Genomic DNA, 16429 nt, shown 5'->3' with positions numbered 1-16429 from the left:
TCTGTGCATTATCTGCCTTTTTTGCGGATTGTGACCCTTCTTCACGGCCTCCTCCCTCAGAAAGCCACCACCCTCAGATCCGATTCTCCATGGTAGGGCTTCTTCTTTGGTTCCACTCTCCAGCACCCTGGGGAAGCAGGGACAGAGGCTGCTGCCACTCTCTGACCTCTAAGGGGTTAAGACCTGGGTCCCGCCCCTCTTCCCGCCCGCCTGGCGGGAGTATGAATAGCCTCGCTCCCACTCCCGACTCTCAGTCGCTCAGGCTACTCCCACCCCGCCCCGCCCCGTCATTGTCCCCTTCGGTCTCTTTTCTCTTCGGTCCTAAAAGCTCTGTGAGCCGCTCCCTTTTCCTGGTGCCCAGCGTCTGTCCATCCTCAGTGGGTCAGACGAGCAGGATGGAGGGCTGCATGGGGGAGGAGTCTTTTCAGATGTGGGAGCTCAATCGGCGCCTGGAGGCCTACCTGGGCCGGGTCAAGGCGCTGGAGGAGCAGAATGAGCTGCTCAGCGCCGAGCTCGGGGGGCTCCGGGCACAATCCGGGGACACCTCCTGGCGGGCGCGAGCCGACGATGAGCTGGCGGCCCTGCGGGCCCTCGTTGATCAGCGCTGGCGGGAGAAGCACGCGGCCGAGGTGGCGCGCGACAACCTGGCTGAAGAGCTGGAGGGCGTGGTGGGCCGATGCCAGCAGCTGCGGCTGGCCCGGGAGCGGACGGCGGAGGAGGTAGCCCGCAACCGGCGCGCCGTCGAGGCGGAGAAATGCGCCCGGGCCTGGCTGAGCAGACAGGCGGCAGAGCTGGAGCGCGAGCTAGAGGCTCTACGCCTGGCGCACGAGGAAGAGCGCATCGGCCTGAACGCACAGGCTGCCTGTGCCCCCCGCTGCCCCGCGCCGCCCCGCGGGCCTCCCGCGCCGGCCCCGGAGGTGGAGGAGCTGGCAAGGCGACTGGGCGAGGCGTGGCGCGGGGCAGTGCGCGGCTATCAGGAGCGCGTGGCGCACATGGAGACGTCGCTGGGCCAGGCCCGCGAGCGGCTGGGCCGGGCGGTGCAGGGTGCCCGCGAGGGCCGCCTGGAGTTGCAGCAGCTCCAGGCTGAGCGCGGAGGCCTCCAGGAGCGCAGGGCAGCGTTGGAACAGAGGTTGGAGGGCCGCTGGCAGGAGCGGCTGCGGGCTACTGAAAAGTTCCAGGTGAGGAGGTTGAGAGCCTGGGTGAGAGAAAGTTCCAGAAAGCTCCAGAAAGTCCCTTATGAAGCTCAGAGACCTTCTGGGAAGGGAGTGGGGCTAGCTGGCTGTTGAATCAGGAGCCAGTTCTCAGAAACCTGGTGCCACAAGTCCTAGACTTTTACAGCCCCGTCTAGTGTAGGGTGCGAATGGTGGGGCTTCTCGAAACACATCCCTGGGTGGGCAGTCAGGCCCAAGACCCATTGCAGCAGCCCCCCCCCCCCCACCGCCCACACTCTCTGGGTGGCACCGTCTGGCTCTGATGATGATCGGGGCTCCGGGGCTCCGGGCCCCTCCCCAGGCTCTGCTATTACTGGGAAGATGCCCAGCACTATCGCCTCTGCGCTGAGTCTGGTGGCCTGGTCACTCAGAATCTCCAAGTTCCTCACAGCCCTCCTTCCCCTGAGGGGAGGAGTGAGGGGCCCTGAATGAATGGTTACCAGCCCCCTCCCATGTCATGGCTTCTCGGCTCCCTGGAGCACATTCCAGAGGCCCATAACAGCTGCTTCTTCTCACAGGGCACAGATGTGACCAGCAGCTGCGAAAACAGCTTCTTGCCTGAGCCACACAGAGGTGCCATGGCCACCTCCCCATCCCTCCTCTCAGAGGAGAGAGAATCCAGAACATGTGGGAAATGGGGTGGGGCGGGGGTGGGAGCCTGCTGTGAGGAGCAGGAGACAGCTATGGGAGATGGGACCAATGGGGGACTGGGGCTGTTTGCCTTCCAGTCCTGCAGGCTCCAGGCCTCTTGATTAATCGTTTTTCCTTCTGCTTCCACTTTTTTTTTTCCCTCTTCTCGTCTCCATAACCCATCACCTCCCCTTCCTGTGGGGGCTGTGTTCTGAGCAACATGTGCTACCATTTAATCAGCATCCTCAGAGGAGGAGCAGTGGGAGAGGGCTGAGAGGGCTGACAGGGGCCCTGGGCTTATCTTGGCTGATCCAGAGGGGGCTCTCTGGGCAGGGAGTAGGGTGGGAGAGCCGGGGGTCTGCTGCACAGAGAAGTCAGCCAGGGAACAGGAGGTGCTTCCCAGGCAGCAGCAGCGGGCAGGACACAGGTTGGTTCGCAGAAGGGACCCCAGCCCCTCCGCTGACTGCCTCTTGCCTGCCCTGCAGCTGGCTGTGGAGGCCCTGGAGCAGGAGAAACAGGGCCTACAGAGCCAGATCGCTCAGGTCCTGGAAGGTCGGCAGCAGCTGGCGCATCTCAAGATGTCCCTCAGCCTGGAGGTGGCCACGTACAGGTACGCGATGAGCCCTGTCTACCCAGGCACACAGAGGTGCACACACATGCTGGGGCAAACTGTGTGGCTGAAGGGGACCAGAAGTGTAGGTGATGGTAACTCTGCTGCCACTGGGTTCTGTAACTCTAGGCTAGTCACTTCCACACCGAAACATGTCCTGCCTGAAACCATCTGCTCTCCCATAGGTTGGAGACCTGAAAAATGTCCTGTGCCCAGGAAATTCCCCCAGGAGAGATGATATTGCCGAGTGGGACAGCCTCTAGAGAGGGGCTGGACCCGTGTGGGGCAACTGTATCCAGACCCTCCCCCCAAGGAGCAAAGCTCCAACTCTATGCGTGCCCACACCCCGGGGGCCATGTCCTTTGGCAACCACGGAAAGGAGGCATTGCAGGCATGGGGTGGCTGCACTGACTTGCCACCTGACCTGGGCCTCAGCCTTGTCTGGGGGCTGAGGGCTGGGCTGGGGGACTTCCAAGGCCTCTTCTAGCCTGGATGTCATGGGGCCTGACTCCTCTGATGCCCCCTAGTGCCCTTGGTCCTGCCCAACCTTTCATTGTCCACATTTTCTGTTTTCCTAGAAGTGGCTGAGACCAAGGAGGGGCGGCTTCTCACTTGCTATGTGGCCTTGGGCAAAGCCCGCAGTCTCTTCTGGGAAATTGGCCCTGTTGGCTGAGGGGCCATTGATGGACCCTGAGGAAGGGGCTCTGTGGCTGGTGAAGGGCCATATGAGGTCAGGAAAGGAGGGGAGGCAAGGCCCAGAGATGGAAGGTCAGTGAGGCTCTGGGGAGGATGTGGAAGAGAGGGGCTCCACCACCAGGGAAGAGAAGCCCAGAAGGAAGGCCACAGCACTGGGAAGGACAGAGGTGAGGCTACAGCAAGTGCTAACCAGTCTCAGAGATCATGGAGCAAAGCAGAGAGGAGTAGCCGCTCAGCCTAAGTTGTTGAGTTGATTGGTCCCTGCTCCCCTCTTTGGTTCAAGGGGCACTGAGGCAGGGGCCTGGACACAAAGACCTCCGTGCACCGAAGAGCTTGGGATCCAGAGTGCTTAGAGATCCTAAGATGAGGGCCCTGACCCCAAGTGAAACCACCGAGGGGAAGGGTCTGGTGGGCCCCGAGGAATTTAACTGCTGGTTTTTGAGGCATGAAAAGGATTTGGAGAGGGGGAGCTGAATTCATTTGCTTTTGTCTGTCGCTAGCTCTGGGGGCCACCAGGGAAGGAGGAGGGAGCCCATCCCATGGGAACGGCTTGAGAATTCCCACTTCCCCAGAATCCTCTCCTTCTCAGACCCTCCAGATGGTGACTTGGACAATGGCAGCAATTAGCATGAGAATCGGTCCCCCACACAGAGGATGAGGTCATCGGCCTGGGGTGGGAGGAGGAGGCTAGCCTAAGCCTTGTGTGCGTGTGTGTAGGGCAATGTCCGACTGTGTGGGAATCTGCTTCTATGTCTGAGCTCTGCTGTGTATCCCAATACGGTGTGACTCTGTGTGACCAAGTGTGTGACGTCTGTGGGTATGTGACTATGTGATTTCGCCCTGAGTGTGACTTTTGTGTGACATTGTCAAATGAAGAGGAAGCCTGCAGGGCCAGGATGGTACAAGCTCAGCCTGAGCTGTCCCCAGCTGGCTTGCTGCCTGCAGGCCTGGGGGCAGAGGGCTGACCCCACTTTCCCTCCCTCCTCTCCAGGACCCTCCTGGAGGCTGAGAACTCCCGGCTGCAAACACCTGGCGGTGGCTCCAAGACTTCCCTCAGCTTCCCAGGTAAGAGGGGCCAAGATCCCACAGAAACTACCCTGCTTTGCTCTTCATATCCCAGACCTATCTTTCCCTAGAGGCACCAATCTAAATCACAAGTCCGTGGCCTCCAGAGTCAGTGAGCATGCTCTCAGCCCAGCCGTGGGCACCAGGGGCAGGCGCATGGACACTCTTGCCAGTGGTGGCTGCTCTGTGGCTCCCCTCACTGCCAGTGGTATACTGATGCTGCTTCTTCCCCCTCTGCCTTTCCAGACCCCAAGTTGGAGCTGCAATTCCCTGGGACCCCAGAGGGCCGGCGTCTTGGATCTTTGCTCCCAGTCCTGAGCCCAACTTCCCTCCCCTCACCCTTGCCTGCTACCCTTGAGACACCTGTGCCAGCCTTTCTTAAGAACCAAGAATTCCTCCAGGCCCGTACCCCTACCTTGGCCAGCACCCCCATCCCACCCACACCTCAGGCACCCTCTCTTGCTACAGATGCAGAGATCAGAGCCCCGGATGCTGCAGTCTCTCTGCTCCAGGCACAGGGTGGGAGGAAACAGGCTCCAGAGCCCCTGCAGGCTGAAGCCAAGGTGGCCATTCCTGCCAGCGTCCTGCCTGGACCAGAGGAGCCTGGGGGCCAGTGGCAAGAGGCTGGTACAGGCCAGTCCCCAGAGGACCATGCCTCCTTGGCCCCACCCGTCAGCCCTGACCACTCCAGTTTAGAGGCTAAGGATGGAGAATCCGGTGGGTCTAGAGTGTTCAGCATATGCCAAGAGGAAGGTGAAGGACAAATACGGGGGTTGGTAGAGAAAGAAACAGCCATAGAGGGTAAAATGGTGAGCAGCTTGCAGCAGGAAATATGGGAAGAACAGGATCTAAACAGGAAGGAAATCCAGGACTCCCAGGTTCCTTTGGAAAAAGAAACCCTGAAGTCTCTGGGAGAGGAGATTCAAGAGTCACTGAAGACTCTGGAAAACCAGAGCCATGAGACATTAGAAAGGGAGAATCAAGAATCTCCGAGGCCTTTAGAAGAAGACTTAGATACACTAAAAAGTCTAGAAAAGGAAAATAAAGAGCTATTAAAGGATGTGGAGGTAGTGAGACCTCTAGAAAAAGAGGCTGTAGGCCTACTTAAGCCTATAGGAAAAGAGGACACACAGACATTGCAACCCCTGCAAAAGGAGAATCAAGAACTAATGAAATCTCTTGAAGGTAATCTAGAGACATTTTTATTTCCAGGAAAGGAAAATCAAGAATTAGTAAGTTCTCTGCAAGAGAACTTAGAGTCATTGACAGCTCTGGAAAAGGAGAATCAAGAGCCACTGAGATCTCTAGAAGTAGAGGATGAGGAGGCACTGAGATCTCTGACAAAGGTGAATCAGGAACCCCTGAGGTCTCTTGAAGATGAGAACCAAGAGGCCTTTAGACCTCTGGAAAAAGAGAACCAGGAACCACTGAACACTCTAGAAGAAGAGGACCAGAGTATTGTGAGACCTCTAGAAACAGAGAATCACGCATCACTGAGGTCTTTAGAAGAAGAGGACCAAGAGACACTGAGAACTCTTGAAAAAGAGACTCAACAGCCACAGAGGTCTCTAGGGGAAGAGGATCAGATGACATTAAGACCCCCAGAAAAAGTGGATCCAGAACCACTGAAGTCTTTTGACCAGGAGATAGCTAGACCTCTTGAAAATGAGAATCAAGAGTTATTAAAGTCACTCAAAGAAGAGAGTGTAGAGGCAGTAAAATCTTTAGAAACAGAGCTCCTACAATCACTGAAGTCTGCAGGACAAGAGAACCTGGAAACATCGAAATCTCCAGAAACTGAGGCACCACTGTGGTCTCTAGAAGAAATAAATCAGGGGACAATGAAACCTCTAGAAATTCAAGAACCACTGGAGTCTGTGGAAGTGAACCAAGAGACATTGAGACTCCTAGAAGAGGAGAATCAGGAACCATTGAGATCTCTGGGAGCATGGAACCTGGAGAATTTGAGATCTCCAGAGGAGGTAGACAAGGAAAGTCAAAGGAATCTGGAAGAGGAAGAGAACCTGGGGAAGGGAGAGAACCAAGAGTCACTGAGGTCTCTGGAGGAGGAGGGACGGGAGCTGCCGCAGTCTGCAGATGTGCAGAGGTGGGAAGATACGGTGGGAAAGGACCAAGAACTGTTTCAGGAAAGCCCCGCTGGGATGGCTGGAGTGGAAAATGAGGATGAGGCAGAGCTGAACCTGAGGGAGCAGGATGGCTTCGCTGGGAAGGAGGAGGTGGTAGAGCAGGGAGAGGCGAATGCCACAGAGGAGGTCTGGATCCCAGGCGAGGGGCACCCAGGGAGCCCTGAGCCCAAAGAGCAGAGAGGCCTAGCTGAGGGAGCCAGTGGGAAGGGAGGGGCTGAGGGCCTCCAGGACCCCGAAGGACAATCACAACAGGTGGGGGCCCCAGGCCTCCAAGCTCCCCAGGGGCTGCCAGAGGCGATAGAGCCCCTGGTGGAAGATGAGGATGTGGCCCCACGGGGTGGCCAAGCTTCCCCAGAGGTCACGTTGGGGTCGGAGCCTGCCACGGGTGAGTCTGCTGTGGGAGCTGAGCCAGGCCCGAGGCAGGAGGTGGGAGGGCTGGAGGACTCAGGCCATCTGACCAGGGAAGAGGTGATGGAACCACCCCTGGAAGAGGAGAGTTTGGAGGCAAAGAGGGTTCAGAGCTTGGAAGGGCCTAGAAAGGACTCAGAGGAGGCAGGTGCTCTGGGGACAGAGCTCTCTGAGTTGCCCAGGAAGAGTAGAGACCCTTGGGAGTCTCCCAAGGGTTGGGAGGAGTCAGAGGCTGAGGCCCCCAGGGAAGCAGAGGAGGCGTTCCCTGCTGAGACCCTGGGCCACGATGGAAGTGATGCCCCTCCACCTCGGCCCCTGGGGTCAGAGGAAGCTGAGAAGGATGTACCACCAGTGCTGGTCTCCCCCAGCCCAACGTACACCCCAATCCTGGAAGATGCCCCTGGGCCCCAGCCTCAGGCTGAAGGGAGCCAGGAGGCTAGCTGGGGGGTGCAGGGGAGGGCTGAGGCCCTGGGGAAAGTAGAGAGTGAGCAGGAGGAGTTGGGTTCTGGGGAGATCCCCAAGGGCCTCCAAGAGGAGGGGGAGGAGAGCAGAGAAGAGAGTGAGGAGGATGAGCTGGGGGAGACTCTTCCCGACTCCACTCCCCTGGGCCTCTACCTCAGGTCCCCCACTTCCCCCAAGTGGGACCCCACTGGAGAGCAGAGGCCACCCCCTCAAGGGAAGACTGGAAAGGAGGGCTGGGACCCTGCTGCCCTGGCTTCCAAGGGCCTTGAGGCCCCACCCTCAGAAGAGGAGGAGGGGGAAGAGGGAGAAGAAGAGTGTGGCCGTGACTCTGACCTGTCAGAGGAATTTGAGGACCTGGGGACTGAGGCATCTTTTCTTCCTGGGGTCCCTGGGGAGGTGGCAGAACCTCTAGGCCAGGTGCCTCAGCTGCTACTGGAGCCTGCAGCCTGGGATCGGGATGGGGAGTCTGATGGGTTTGCAGATGAGGAAGAAAGTGGGGAGGAGGGAGAGGAGGATGAGGAGAAGGGGAGGGAGCCAGAGGCTGGGCGGTGGGGGCCAGGATCCTCTGTTGGCAGCCTCCAGGCCCTGAGTAGCTCCCAGAGAGGGGACTTCCTGGAGTCTGATTCTGTGGGTGTCAGTGTCCCCTGGGATGACGGCTTGAGGGGTGCAGTGGCTGGTGCCCCCATGACTGCCCTGGAAACTGAGTCCCAGGACAGTGCTGAGCCTTCTGGCTCAGAAGAAGAGTCAGACCCTGTTTCCTTGGAGAGGGAGGACAAAGTCCCTGGCCCTCTGGAGGTCCCCGGTGGGATGGAGGACTCAGGCCCAGGGGCAGACATCATTGGTGTTAATGGCCAGGGTCCCAACTTGGAGGAGAAGTCACAGCATGTGAATGGGGGAGTGATGAACGGACTGGAGCAGTCTGAGGAAGTGGGGCAAGGGACACTGCTCGTCCCTGAGGAAGACCGAGGGAGCCCCTTTCAGGAGGAGGAGGGGAGTGCCCTGAAGACCTCTTGGGCAGGGGCTCCTGTTCACCTGGGCCAGGGTCAGTTCCTGAAGTTCACTCAGAGGGAAGGAGATAGAGAGTCCTGGTCCTCAGGGGAGGACTAGGGAAAGACCATCTCCCTGGCACTGGGGACTTAGGGGTGCAGGGAGTGGGAGGATGTCCCCAAGCCCGCTCCCTGCTCAGGGGCAGCACTCTTCACTTATGATCTCTTGACCCGTGGTTTCTGGCTGAGAGGCCTGGCCGGCTAAGGTGAAAAGGGGTGTGGCAAAGGAGCCTACTCCAAGAATGGAGGCTGTAGGAATATAACCTCCTGCCCTGCAAAGAGGATCTCTTGCCTGCACCATCTCATAGGCTAAGTAAGCTGAATCCCAATAGTACTAGGCCCCCTTCCCTCCACATCCCATCAGCTGGAAAAGTCCTGTAGCCCAGAGGCTTCTCCAAAGGAAGGGTGACATGCTGGCTTTTGTGCCCAAGCTCACCAGCCCTGCCCCATCTCACTGCAGTAGCACCACCCTCCTGGGCTGTCTGGCCTGTGGCTAATGGAGGTGATGGCACTCCCGTGTCCTGACCTCCCCATCCCTGCCACCTGTGGCCCTGCCTGGCTAGTCCCTGCCTGAATAAAGTAATGCCTCTGCCTTCAAAGTCTGGACTCTTCCTTCCGCCTCTCAGAGGGGCCCCTCAGAGTTAGTACAGGAGCCGAGATGGGGTGGTGGGGGAGACTGTTGGGGAGGAGGGATGAGATGCTGGTGCTGGGGAGGGGCTGCCTCCTGAGGAGAGGAGGACCCTGGAGACCTCCTTGGGGGATGAGGGCAGACAGACCCAAGCTGCAGACAGCAGTGCTGGGGCCTGGGGAGGGCCAGGGGCTGTAGCTTGGCTGGGGGAGGCCAGTCCAGGTGACCTCAGCGCCTGCAGAAGCCAGGCCTGTCATCATCTCTGCCCACAGCACTGATTACAGGGATTAGGCCTTGGGGCCACCCCCACCCTTGTATGTCCCCCGCCATTAGCCCCTTGGTGCCGCCAGCATAATAAGCCCCCTTGTCTCTAAACCCAAACAAGTTGTCTGGCCTGATCTGCTCCCCCTGGCTTGGTGGGAGCAGGGTGAAGAAAGAGGCAGGCCTATTCGGCTTCAGTCTGGCTGCGTGGCCTCAGGTCAGCATTGATCCTCTAAGCCTCAGACTCTGCCACACAATGAGAGAGGCTGGGCCAGGTGACCTGGGAGCCTCCCTGGGCCCAGGAGAGCAGGAAGGAGGCTGAGGACAGCATAGCTCTTCGGTAGGACTTCCCTCCAACGCTGCAGCAGGAGGCAGGGGAGAGGGGAGAGTGGGGGGCTGAACTGTCGGGGTAGGGGCTGGGGGTGTGCTGATGACAGTGCTGTGCTGGCAGCAGCTTAGCCCAAGGGTCCTCCAGCCACAGCGTCTCCTCCTCCCCCCACTTCCCAGGAACTCTCTGTGTCCCTGTGTAGGACAGGGAGGGGACCAGGGGTTCCTGGATTAGGTGGGGCCTGCAGGCCTTGAAGTCAGGATACCCAAATAGAAACCACTCGCTGCTTCAGCTCTGCGGGGAAGGAAGATCTGGCGACACCTCTAAATAGCGCTGGTGGGGGTGGGATAGGGGCTGCCAAACAAATGTTCCAGTTTGGAGCGGATCCCAAGTCCGGGAGCAGGCTCTCCCTCCCTTTGGGCTCAGGGCTGAGGGCTGGAGAAAGATGAGAAGATGAAGTCCCAGCCCCTCTGGCTCCTACTCCTGTCCTCCAGTCAGAGAGGGGTGGGTAGGGGCCTCCCTGACAGGCCCTCACTGTCTGCCTCTCTGCCTGTCTTCATCTAGCACCTCTGTCTTGGGCACCCAGGCTCCATTTCACACCCACTATGCCCCATCCCTCAGGGGGCCGGGATCCTGTCTCTCCCCACCCCACCCTCCTGGCAGCCCAAGCCTCCGCTCTCTCCTTCCTGTACCCACTGCTAACAAGGCCCTATCTGATCCTGCCAGGCTGCTAGGCCTGGGGCCAGTGCATTGGCATCCAGGCAAGGAAGGTCCACTCCCTGCCCCTCCAATGGGACAGAGGTGCCCTGTGCTTGATCTCCCCAGGCCCTCGGGCACCTCCGCTTGGGCAAGGGCCGAGGACGGGGGCCTAGCCAAGCAGTCCTTCCCTGTGTCTGGTGCCCACCCTACCCCCCCGCCCACAGGACTCCTGATCCCGTATAGAGTTACCAAACTGGCCATTGCTGCCAATAATCTCAAACAGAGTAGAAGCGAGGACTTCCCTAAGGGGATATGTCGTGGGAGGCGTGTTCTCTTTGGAAGTGATTGTCAATGCAGCAAGAGGAGCGAGGGTTGGACAGTAACAGGGACATTCCTGGTGGTGAGAACAGGAGCGGTCATCATTTGTCAACAACTATTTACTGAGCATCTACCACATGCCATGTGCTGTGCAGGCACTGGGGAGCCACAGATAAAGAACAATGGGCTTCCTCACTCAGGCAGCTTTACCTACCAGTTGAACAAGGGCTTCTGAGTGGAAATCATATCTGAAAACAGTGAAGTGCCCTAGGTTATGGGAGCAGAGTGCAGGGGACCTCGCCTGACCTGGGTTGGGGGCGTACGGGAGGGCTAGACAGGGAAGGCTCTCCTGAGAACCTGAAAGACGAGCAGGAGTGGCCAGTTGGGGAGGAGGGGAAGGAAAGGGGTTCTAGTCAGAGGGAACAGCATGTGCAAAGTTCAGAGGCAGGAAGAGAAAGCCTGGGCAACTGAGAAAGAGAAGGAAGGCTCCTGTGCCAGATGGTGGAGGAGGGAAGAGAAAGTTCATCATGAGACTGAAGAGAGAGTCAGGGTTTGGGGACAGAGGTCTCATTAGATAGCCAGGAAATAAAGACTTCTACGTATTTGGAGGCAATGAGTGAATTCTGAAGCGAGAGCTTCTAAAGGGTTGCAAGAAGAGGTGACCTGACCAGGTTTGCATTTCTTTCCTTCTTTTTTTTTTTCTTTTGAGAAGGAGTCTCATTCTGTCACCCAGCCTGGAGTGCAGTGATGCGATCTTGGCTACTCCAATCTCTGCCTCCCCGGTTCAAGCAATTCTCTTGCCTCAGCCTCCCAAGTAGCTGGGATTACAGGCGCCCGAGGCCACGCCCAGCTAATTTTTGTTATTTTTTGTTTGCTTGCTTGTTTTTTGAAACGGAAGTCTCATTCTGTCACCCAGGCTGGAGTGCAGTGGTGCAATCTCGGCTCACTGCAACCTCTGCCTCCCCAGTTCAAGAGATTCTCCTGCCTCAGCCTCCAGAGTAGCTGGGATTACAGGCACCTGCCACCACACCCAGCTAATTTTTGTATAGTAGAGACGGGGTTTCAGCATGATGGCCAGGTTAGTCTCAAACTCCTGACCTCAAGTGATCCGCCTGCGTCGGCCTCCCAAAGTTCTGGGATTACGGGCGTGAGCCACCACCCCCGGCCCAGGTTTGCATTTCAAGTCAAACTCTGGCTGCTGCGTGAAAACAGGTTGGTGTGGGCAGGAGGGCTTCAGGGAGGCTGCTACCTGCCATAGTGCAGGCAGGAGACAGTGGCGGTGGCAGTGGTGGAGAGGAGATACATGAGGAAAGGGAATCTCAGGACTTGGTAATCCATGGTAGGGGATGGGGGGGATATGCCAGCAGAGGGTCCCAGGTTTTTGGCTGGGCAGCTGGCAGACATAGGACTATTTTCTGAGCGGCAGAGTCCAGCAGGAAATTGTGACTTCCAGGAGGAGGTGCTTGAGGTAGGTGGACACGTGGAGCTGGAGCACAGGAGAGAGGGCCAGGTTGGAGACAAGAATTAGGGGGTCGCTGGCCTAGAGATCCCCCAGAGAGAGCATATAAGATGAAGAGAGCCCTGGACAGAGCTCCAGAGGAGCTCCTGACAGAGAGGAGATGACTGGGAAGGAGCTGGAAAAGGAGGCCAGAGTAGAAGCAAAACCAGGGAACTGCGGGGTCTCAGACATGCTGTCATCATGGGAGTTTCTGGGACAGCAAGACCTTTGTCCTGGTCATCACCCAGAGCCTAGCTCAGTGCCTGGGAGCCCAGGAGGTGCTGAATAAATGCGTATTAAATAAATGAATGACCATGACAGACAACGGGACACACTTCTGAGGGTGGAGTCCCAGGGGAGGGAGCACAGAGGGACAGTATCCCCCCTGCCCCCACCCCTCCAATCAGTGCAAGAACAAGTGGGAGGTTATTCTGGGGCCTCCTCTGGGTAAATATAGCTTTTAGATGGGGTGGGGCCGGGTGGGGGGCCGGAGGTGGCTTCCTCGGTTTGTTTGGGGCACTTCCTTATAAGGCTGTGCAGGCTGAGGCGCCTCAGAGGGTGAGGTTAGGGGCTGAGCTCTCCATTCAAGCCAGCCTGATGCTGTCCCATTGCTGCTGCTGCTGCTCCTGCCGCCATTGCCACGAGTCTCAGAGGAAATCAAAGGCCTAGGTGTTGGGCTCGGCCAAGGGAGCACAGAGTGTGGTCTCTTAAAGGGCTCCTTCAGCCTTAATGTCTGTGTGAGAGCCCAGCCCTGGAGTGGGGAGAGTGCGTTCTTCCAGGGTCCTCTCAGAAAGAGACACTGGACACCTCCTTCCCCCGTGGGGCATTCCTGGGACTGGGTCATCCCCAGAGGCACCACACAGCTAGGACATCCTGTGGTCTAACCTTGATCCCTGCCACTGCAGGGTCTGTGCCTCTTTCTCTGGTCTCTTGAGATCAAAGAATCAGAATTCATTTATTGCCTCCAAAGAAAGGCCCTGGTCCTCCACTTCCCTCCCCACCCCCTTCTCAGCCCCTCCCTGGGGAACCAGCTGCTGCCACTTGACCCTGTGGTGTCACAGCTGCTGTCAGCAATGCCATGCTCATGAAGCAGGGAGAGAGGAATGTGATTTAATTTCAGCTGGAATGTGCTCTCTGAGGCTGCCCATGGAAGGGAGAGGGGATGGAAAAAAAGCCCACCTAAGCCCAGGAAACCCGAGACGACTCTGGGCTTGGGCACAGGCTCCTGGGTCCCAGCTGGACCCCCAGCCCCACCCACAGGGGAGAGCTAAGTTCCAGGATGGATCCTACAGCAGGACAGATGGAAGTTAGACTTGAGGGTCTTCTTGGGAGGTGGGAAAATAGGATGTTTCTTGAATGCAGCTCAACTACCTGAAGAAAGGACTCAGGCACTCTGTTCCTGAATCTACAGGCTGACCTTAAAAAGACTAGGATGAGAATCTCAAGTGGCTGAACCAGGGGAGGAGATGCTTGGCTCAGAAGCAGAGGGAGGGACAGAAAGAATGGCCCACAGAGGAAAATGTGGCCCTCTCTCTTTCCTCTCTTATGGCACTGGGGTCTCCCATCTACCTCCCTGCTGGGAGCCCTCTTTCCCCTCTCCTTCCCCTTCCCCTTCCTCTTCCTCTTCCTCTTCCTCCTCCTCCTCCTCCTCCTCCTCTCCTTCTCCTTCTCCTTCTCCTTCTCCTTCTTCTTCTTCTTCTTTTTTAAGGATGGAGATCTTGTCTGTCACCCAGGCTGGAGTGCAGTGGCACTATCCTAGTTCACGGCAGCCTTGGCCTCCTTGGCTCACAACAGCGATCCTCCCACCTCAGCCTCTCAAGTTGCTGGGACTGCAGGCGTAAGCCACCAGACCTGGCTAATTTTTGTATTTTTAGTAGAGACAGGCTCTTGCTATGTTACCTAGGCTGGTCTTGAACTCCTGGGCTCAAGTGATCTGCCTGCTTTGGCCTCCCCAAATGCTGAGATTACAGGCATGAGCCACTGTGACTGGCCTCTCAGTCTTTCTAACACAGCATTCCCACACCCAGATCAGGCTTGTCTCTTCTCCCACATTTCAAGGGTAGAGGCCCTGCCTCCTACTCCCCAAAGCCTTCCCCAAGCCCCACTATTCCAGGGGCTCCAATGGGGATGTCCCTGCTGTACTTGATGCTCTGGCCCCAAAGGGATGGACCCTAGGTCCCAGAGTCCCAGGCCCTAGAGCCCTCTTCCTTCCTCAACCTTCTCTTCTAGTCACAGTCTACCCTCCCCCCCAGTCTCATTCACTCTCCCCACCCCCATGACTCAGCTGTGGCTCCAGAAATAAACCAAGGCAGGTGCCAGGAGGCCTCTGTCGAGGAACCCCCTCCCAACAGCTGCCGTCTCAGCTGCTTGCAAGTGCCAGGGCCCCAGAGCCCCAGGCAGGCTGGCTGGGAGACTTTACAGTGGGGGAATGCTCCGCTGGCTCTGGCCCCCTCCTGGGTCTTCAGGACTCCATCCTCTTCGCAAAGGAGAGACATTTGCCACTCAGGGACCCAACTCTCCTTCCCTGTCTCCCCATTTTCACCTCTCTTCTGTCTTCTGCCTACTTTCCTCCCTCCTTCCTGGTCCCTTCCCAAGTTCTGAGTCTTTTTTTTTTTTTTTTTTTTTTGAGACGGAGTCTCGCTCTGTCGCCCAGGCTGGAGTGCAGTGGTGCGATCTCTGCTCACTGCAAGCTCCACCTCCCGGGTTCACGCCATTCTCCTGCCTCAGCCTCCATAGTAGCTGGGACTACAGGCGCCCGCCACCACACCCGGCTAATTTTTTTGTATTTTTAGTAGAGACGGGGTTTCACCGTGTTAGCCAGGATGGTCTCGATCTCCTGACTTTGTGATCCACCCGGCTCGGCCTCCCAAAGTGCTGGGATTACAGGAGTGAGCCACCGTGCCTGGTGCAATTTCTGAGTCTTTTGGTCTCTCCAGGATTTCTTCCTTTCACTTGCCAGGAAATTATGTCAGAGAGAACTTCGGTTCACCTTGATGGAGAAACTGAGGCACAGAGCGATGTCCCTTGCCAGTGATACTAGGAATTCCTAGATGCCACTTGGGGTCTATATAACATGGGCCAGGGCAGGCGAGGTGGCTTATGCCTGTAATCCCAGCACTTTGGGAGGCTGAGGCGGGAGGATAGCTTGAGCCCAGTAGTTCGAGACCAGCTTGAACAACATGGAGAAACCTCATTCCTACAAAAACAAAAACAAAAACAAAAAGTTTCCTGCCTGGTAGCATGCGCCTTGTAGTCCCAGCTGCTGAGGAGGCTGAGGCATGAGAATCGCTTGAGCCTGGGAGGCAGAGTTTGCAGTGAGCCAAGATCGTGCCTCTGCACTACAATCTGGGCGACAAAGTGAGACCCTGTCTTAAAAAAATGAAACAAAAACCCATGGGCCAGGGGACTGTGGGCTAGCCCCCTTAAATATCCCAGTCCTGTGGTCGACAGCCTCCCCATTAGCAAGCTCTCTAAATACTAAGGAAGAAGCATCCGGGAATAAACACAGAAGCCACAAGATCCACCCACTCAGACAATTAACTAGTCTAGAGTCTCTCAGTGGGGGGAATTTCCTCACATTCTTCCTTTTCTCCTGTTTTCTTTTCTTTTTTCTTCCTTTTTTCCTTTCTTTCCTTTCCTTCCTCATGCTCTGCCCCTGCCTCTTTCAGTTCTCCCTTCTCAGGAGGAAGTAAGCTGCTTTGCAGAATGCAGAGCGGAAGTCAGATCTCAGGAAGGACCTCCAGTCTGTGGATTGAAAGAACTTGCACAGCTGGGAGAGACAGCACCTGGGCCCTCACTCCAGGCAGAGATCTGGCTGCAGCCCCCAGGGAAAGTCCACTCACCCACGGGAGTCTGACGGGCTAAGCATTTTTGGAAGTCTTTAGGAGCTGCTGTGTCACAGCAGGGAGCCGGAACAATGGGACTCTTTCTTTCCCTGTGCAGGAGACAGGCCCACAGACAGGGCCTCACAGCTAGGACAAAGGCCCCAGTGAGGTCAGGACAGTGCTGTGGGAGTTGGGGGTGTGGGGGAGGAATGGGGAGGTAGGTGTGTGGTAGAGCAGCCTGGAAGGAAGGAAGCTGGAGGCCCTAGCAAATAAGTTGGGGCTCTCTGGAAGGCCATCTCACCAGGCTGCCAGGCCCCTTGGCAATGTTCAAGCCCCTAAATCTCACCCAAGCTGGGTCTCTTCTCTCCATACACGTTCTGATCTCCTTCATTCCCAGGAAACTGAAAACTCTGCAAAGGGACCCCTGTTTAGACATGTGGGAATGAGGCTGAGAGCTTAACCACACGTCCAGGGGCTTGGCAGGGGTGAGCACATCGTTAGATTGGTGCTGTGCCCTGGAAGCAGAGGCAGACACAGATGTGGCCCCTACTCCACATCCGCAAAGATGGGGCTGACACTCTATGAGGGGCCAATTCCT

At 57.2% G+C, this 16429-nt stretch overlaps 1 protein-coding gene across 1 annotated transcript; it reads left to right on the top strand.

Moving 5' to 3' along the window:
* The first annotated feature begins 268 nt into the window (after nt 1-268).
* Nucleotides 269-8867, top strand: NES (nestin). The gene is made up of 4 exons (XM_025365412.1): nt 269-1178; nt 2327-2451; nt 4139-4212; nt 4459-8867. Exons 1-4 carry the CDS (start codon nt 396-398, stop codon nt 8334-8336), a joined length of 4860 nt encoding a protein of 1619 aa, XP_025221197.1. The 5' UTR covers nt 269-395; the 3' UTR covers nt 8337-8867.
* The last annotated feature ends 7562 nt before the right edge of the window (nt 8868-16429 follow it).

This window comes from Theropithecus gelada, chromosome 1, assembly GCF_003255815.1.
Source record: "Theropithecus gelada isolate Dixy chromosome 1, Tgel_1.0, whole genome shotgun sequence".
Lineage (NCBI taxonomy): Eukaryota > Metazoa > Chordata > Mammalia > Primates > Cercopithecidae > Theropithecus > Theropithecus gelada.
The sequence above is the reverse complement of the archived record's forward strand: the minus strand, read 5'-3'. Positions and strand labels throughout refer to the sequence as shown.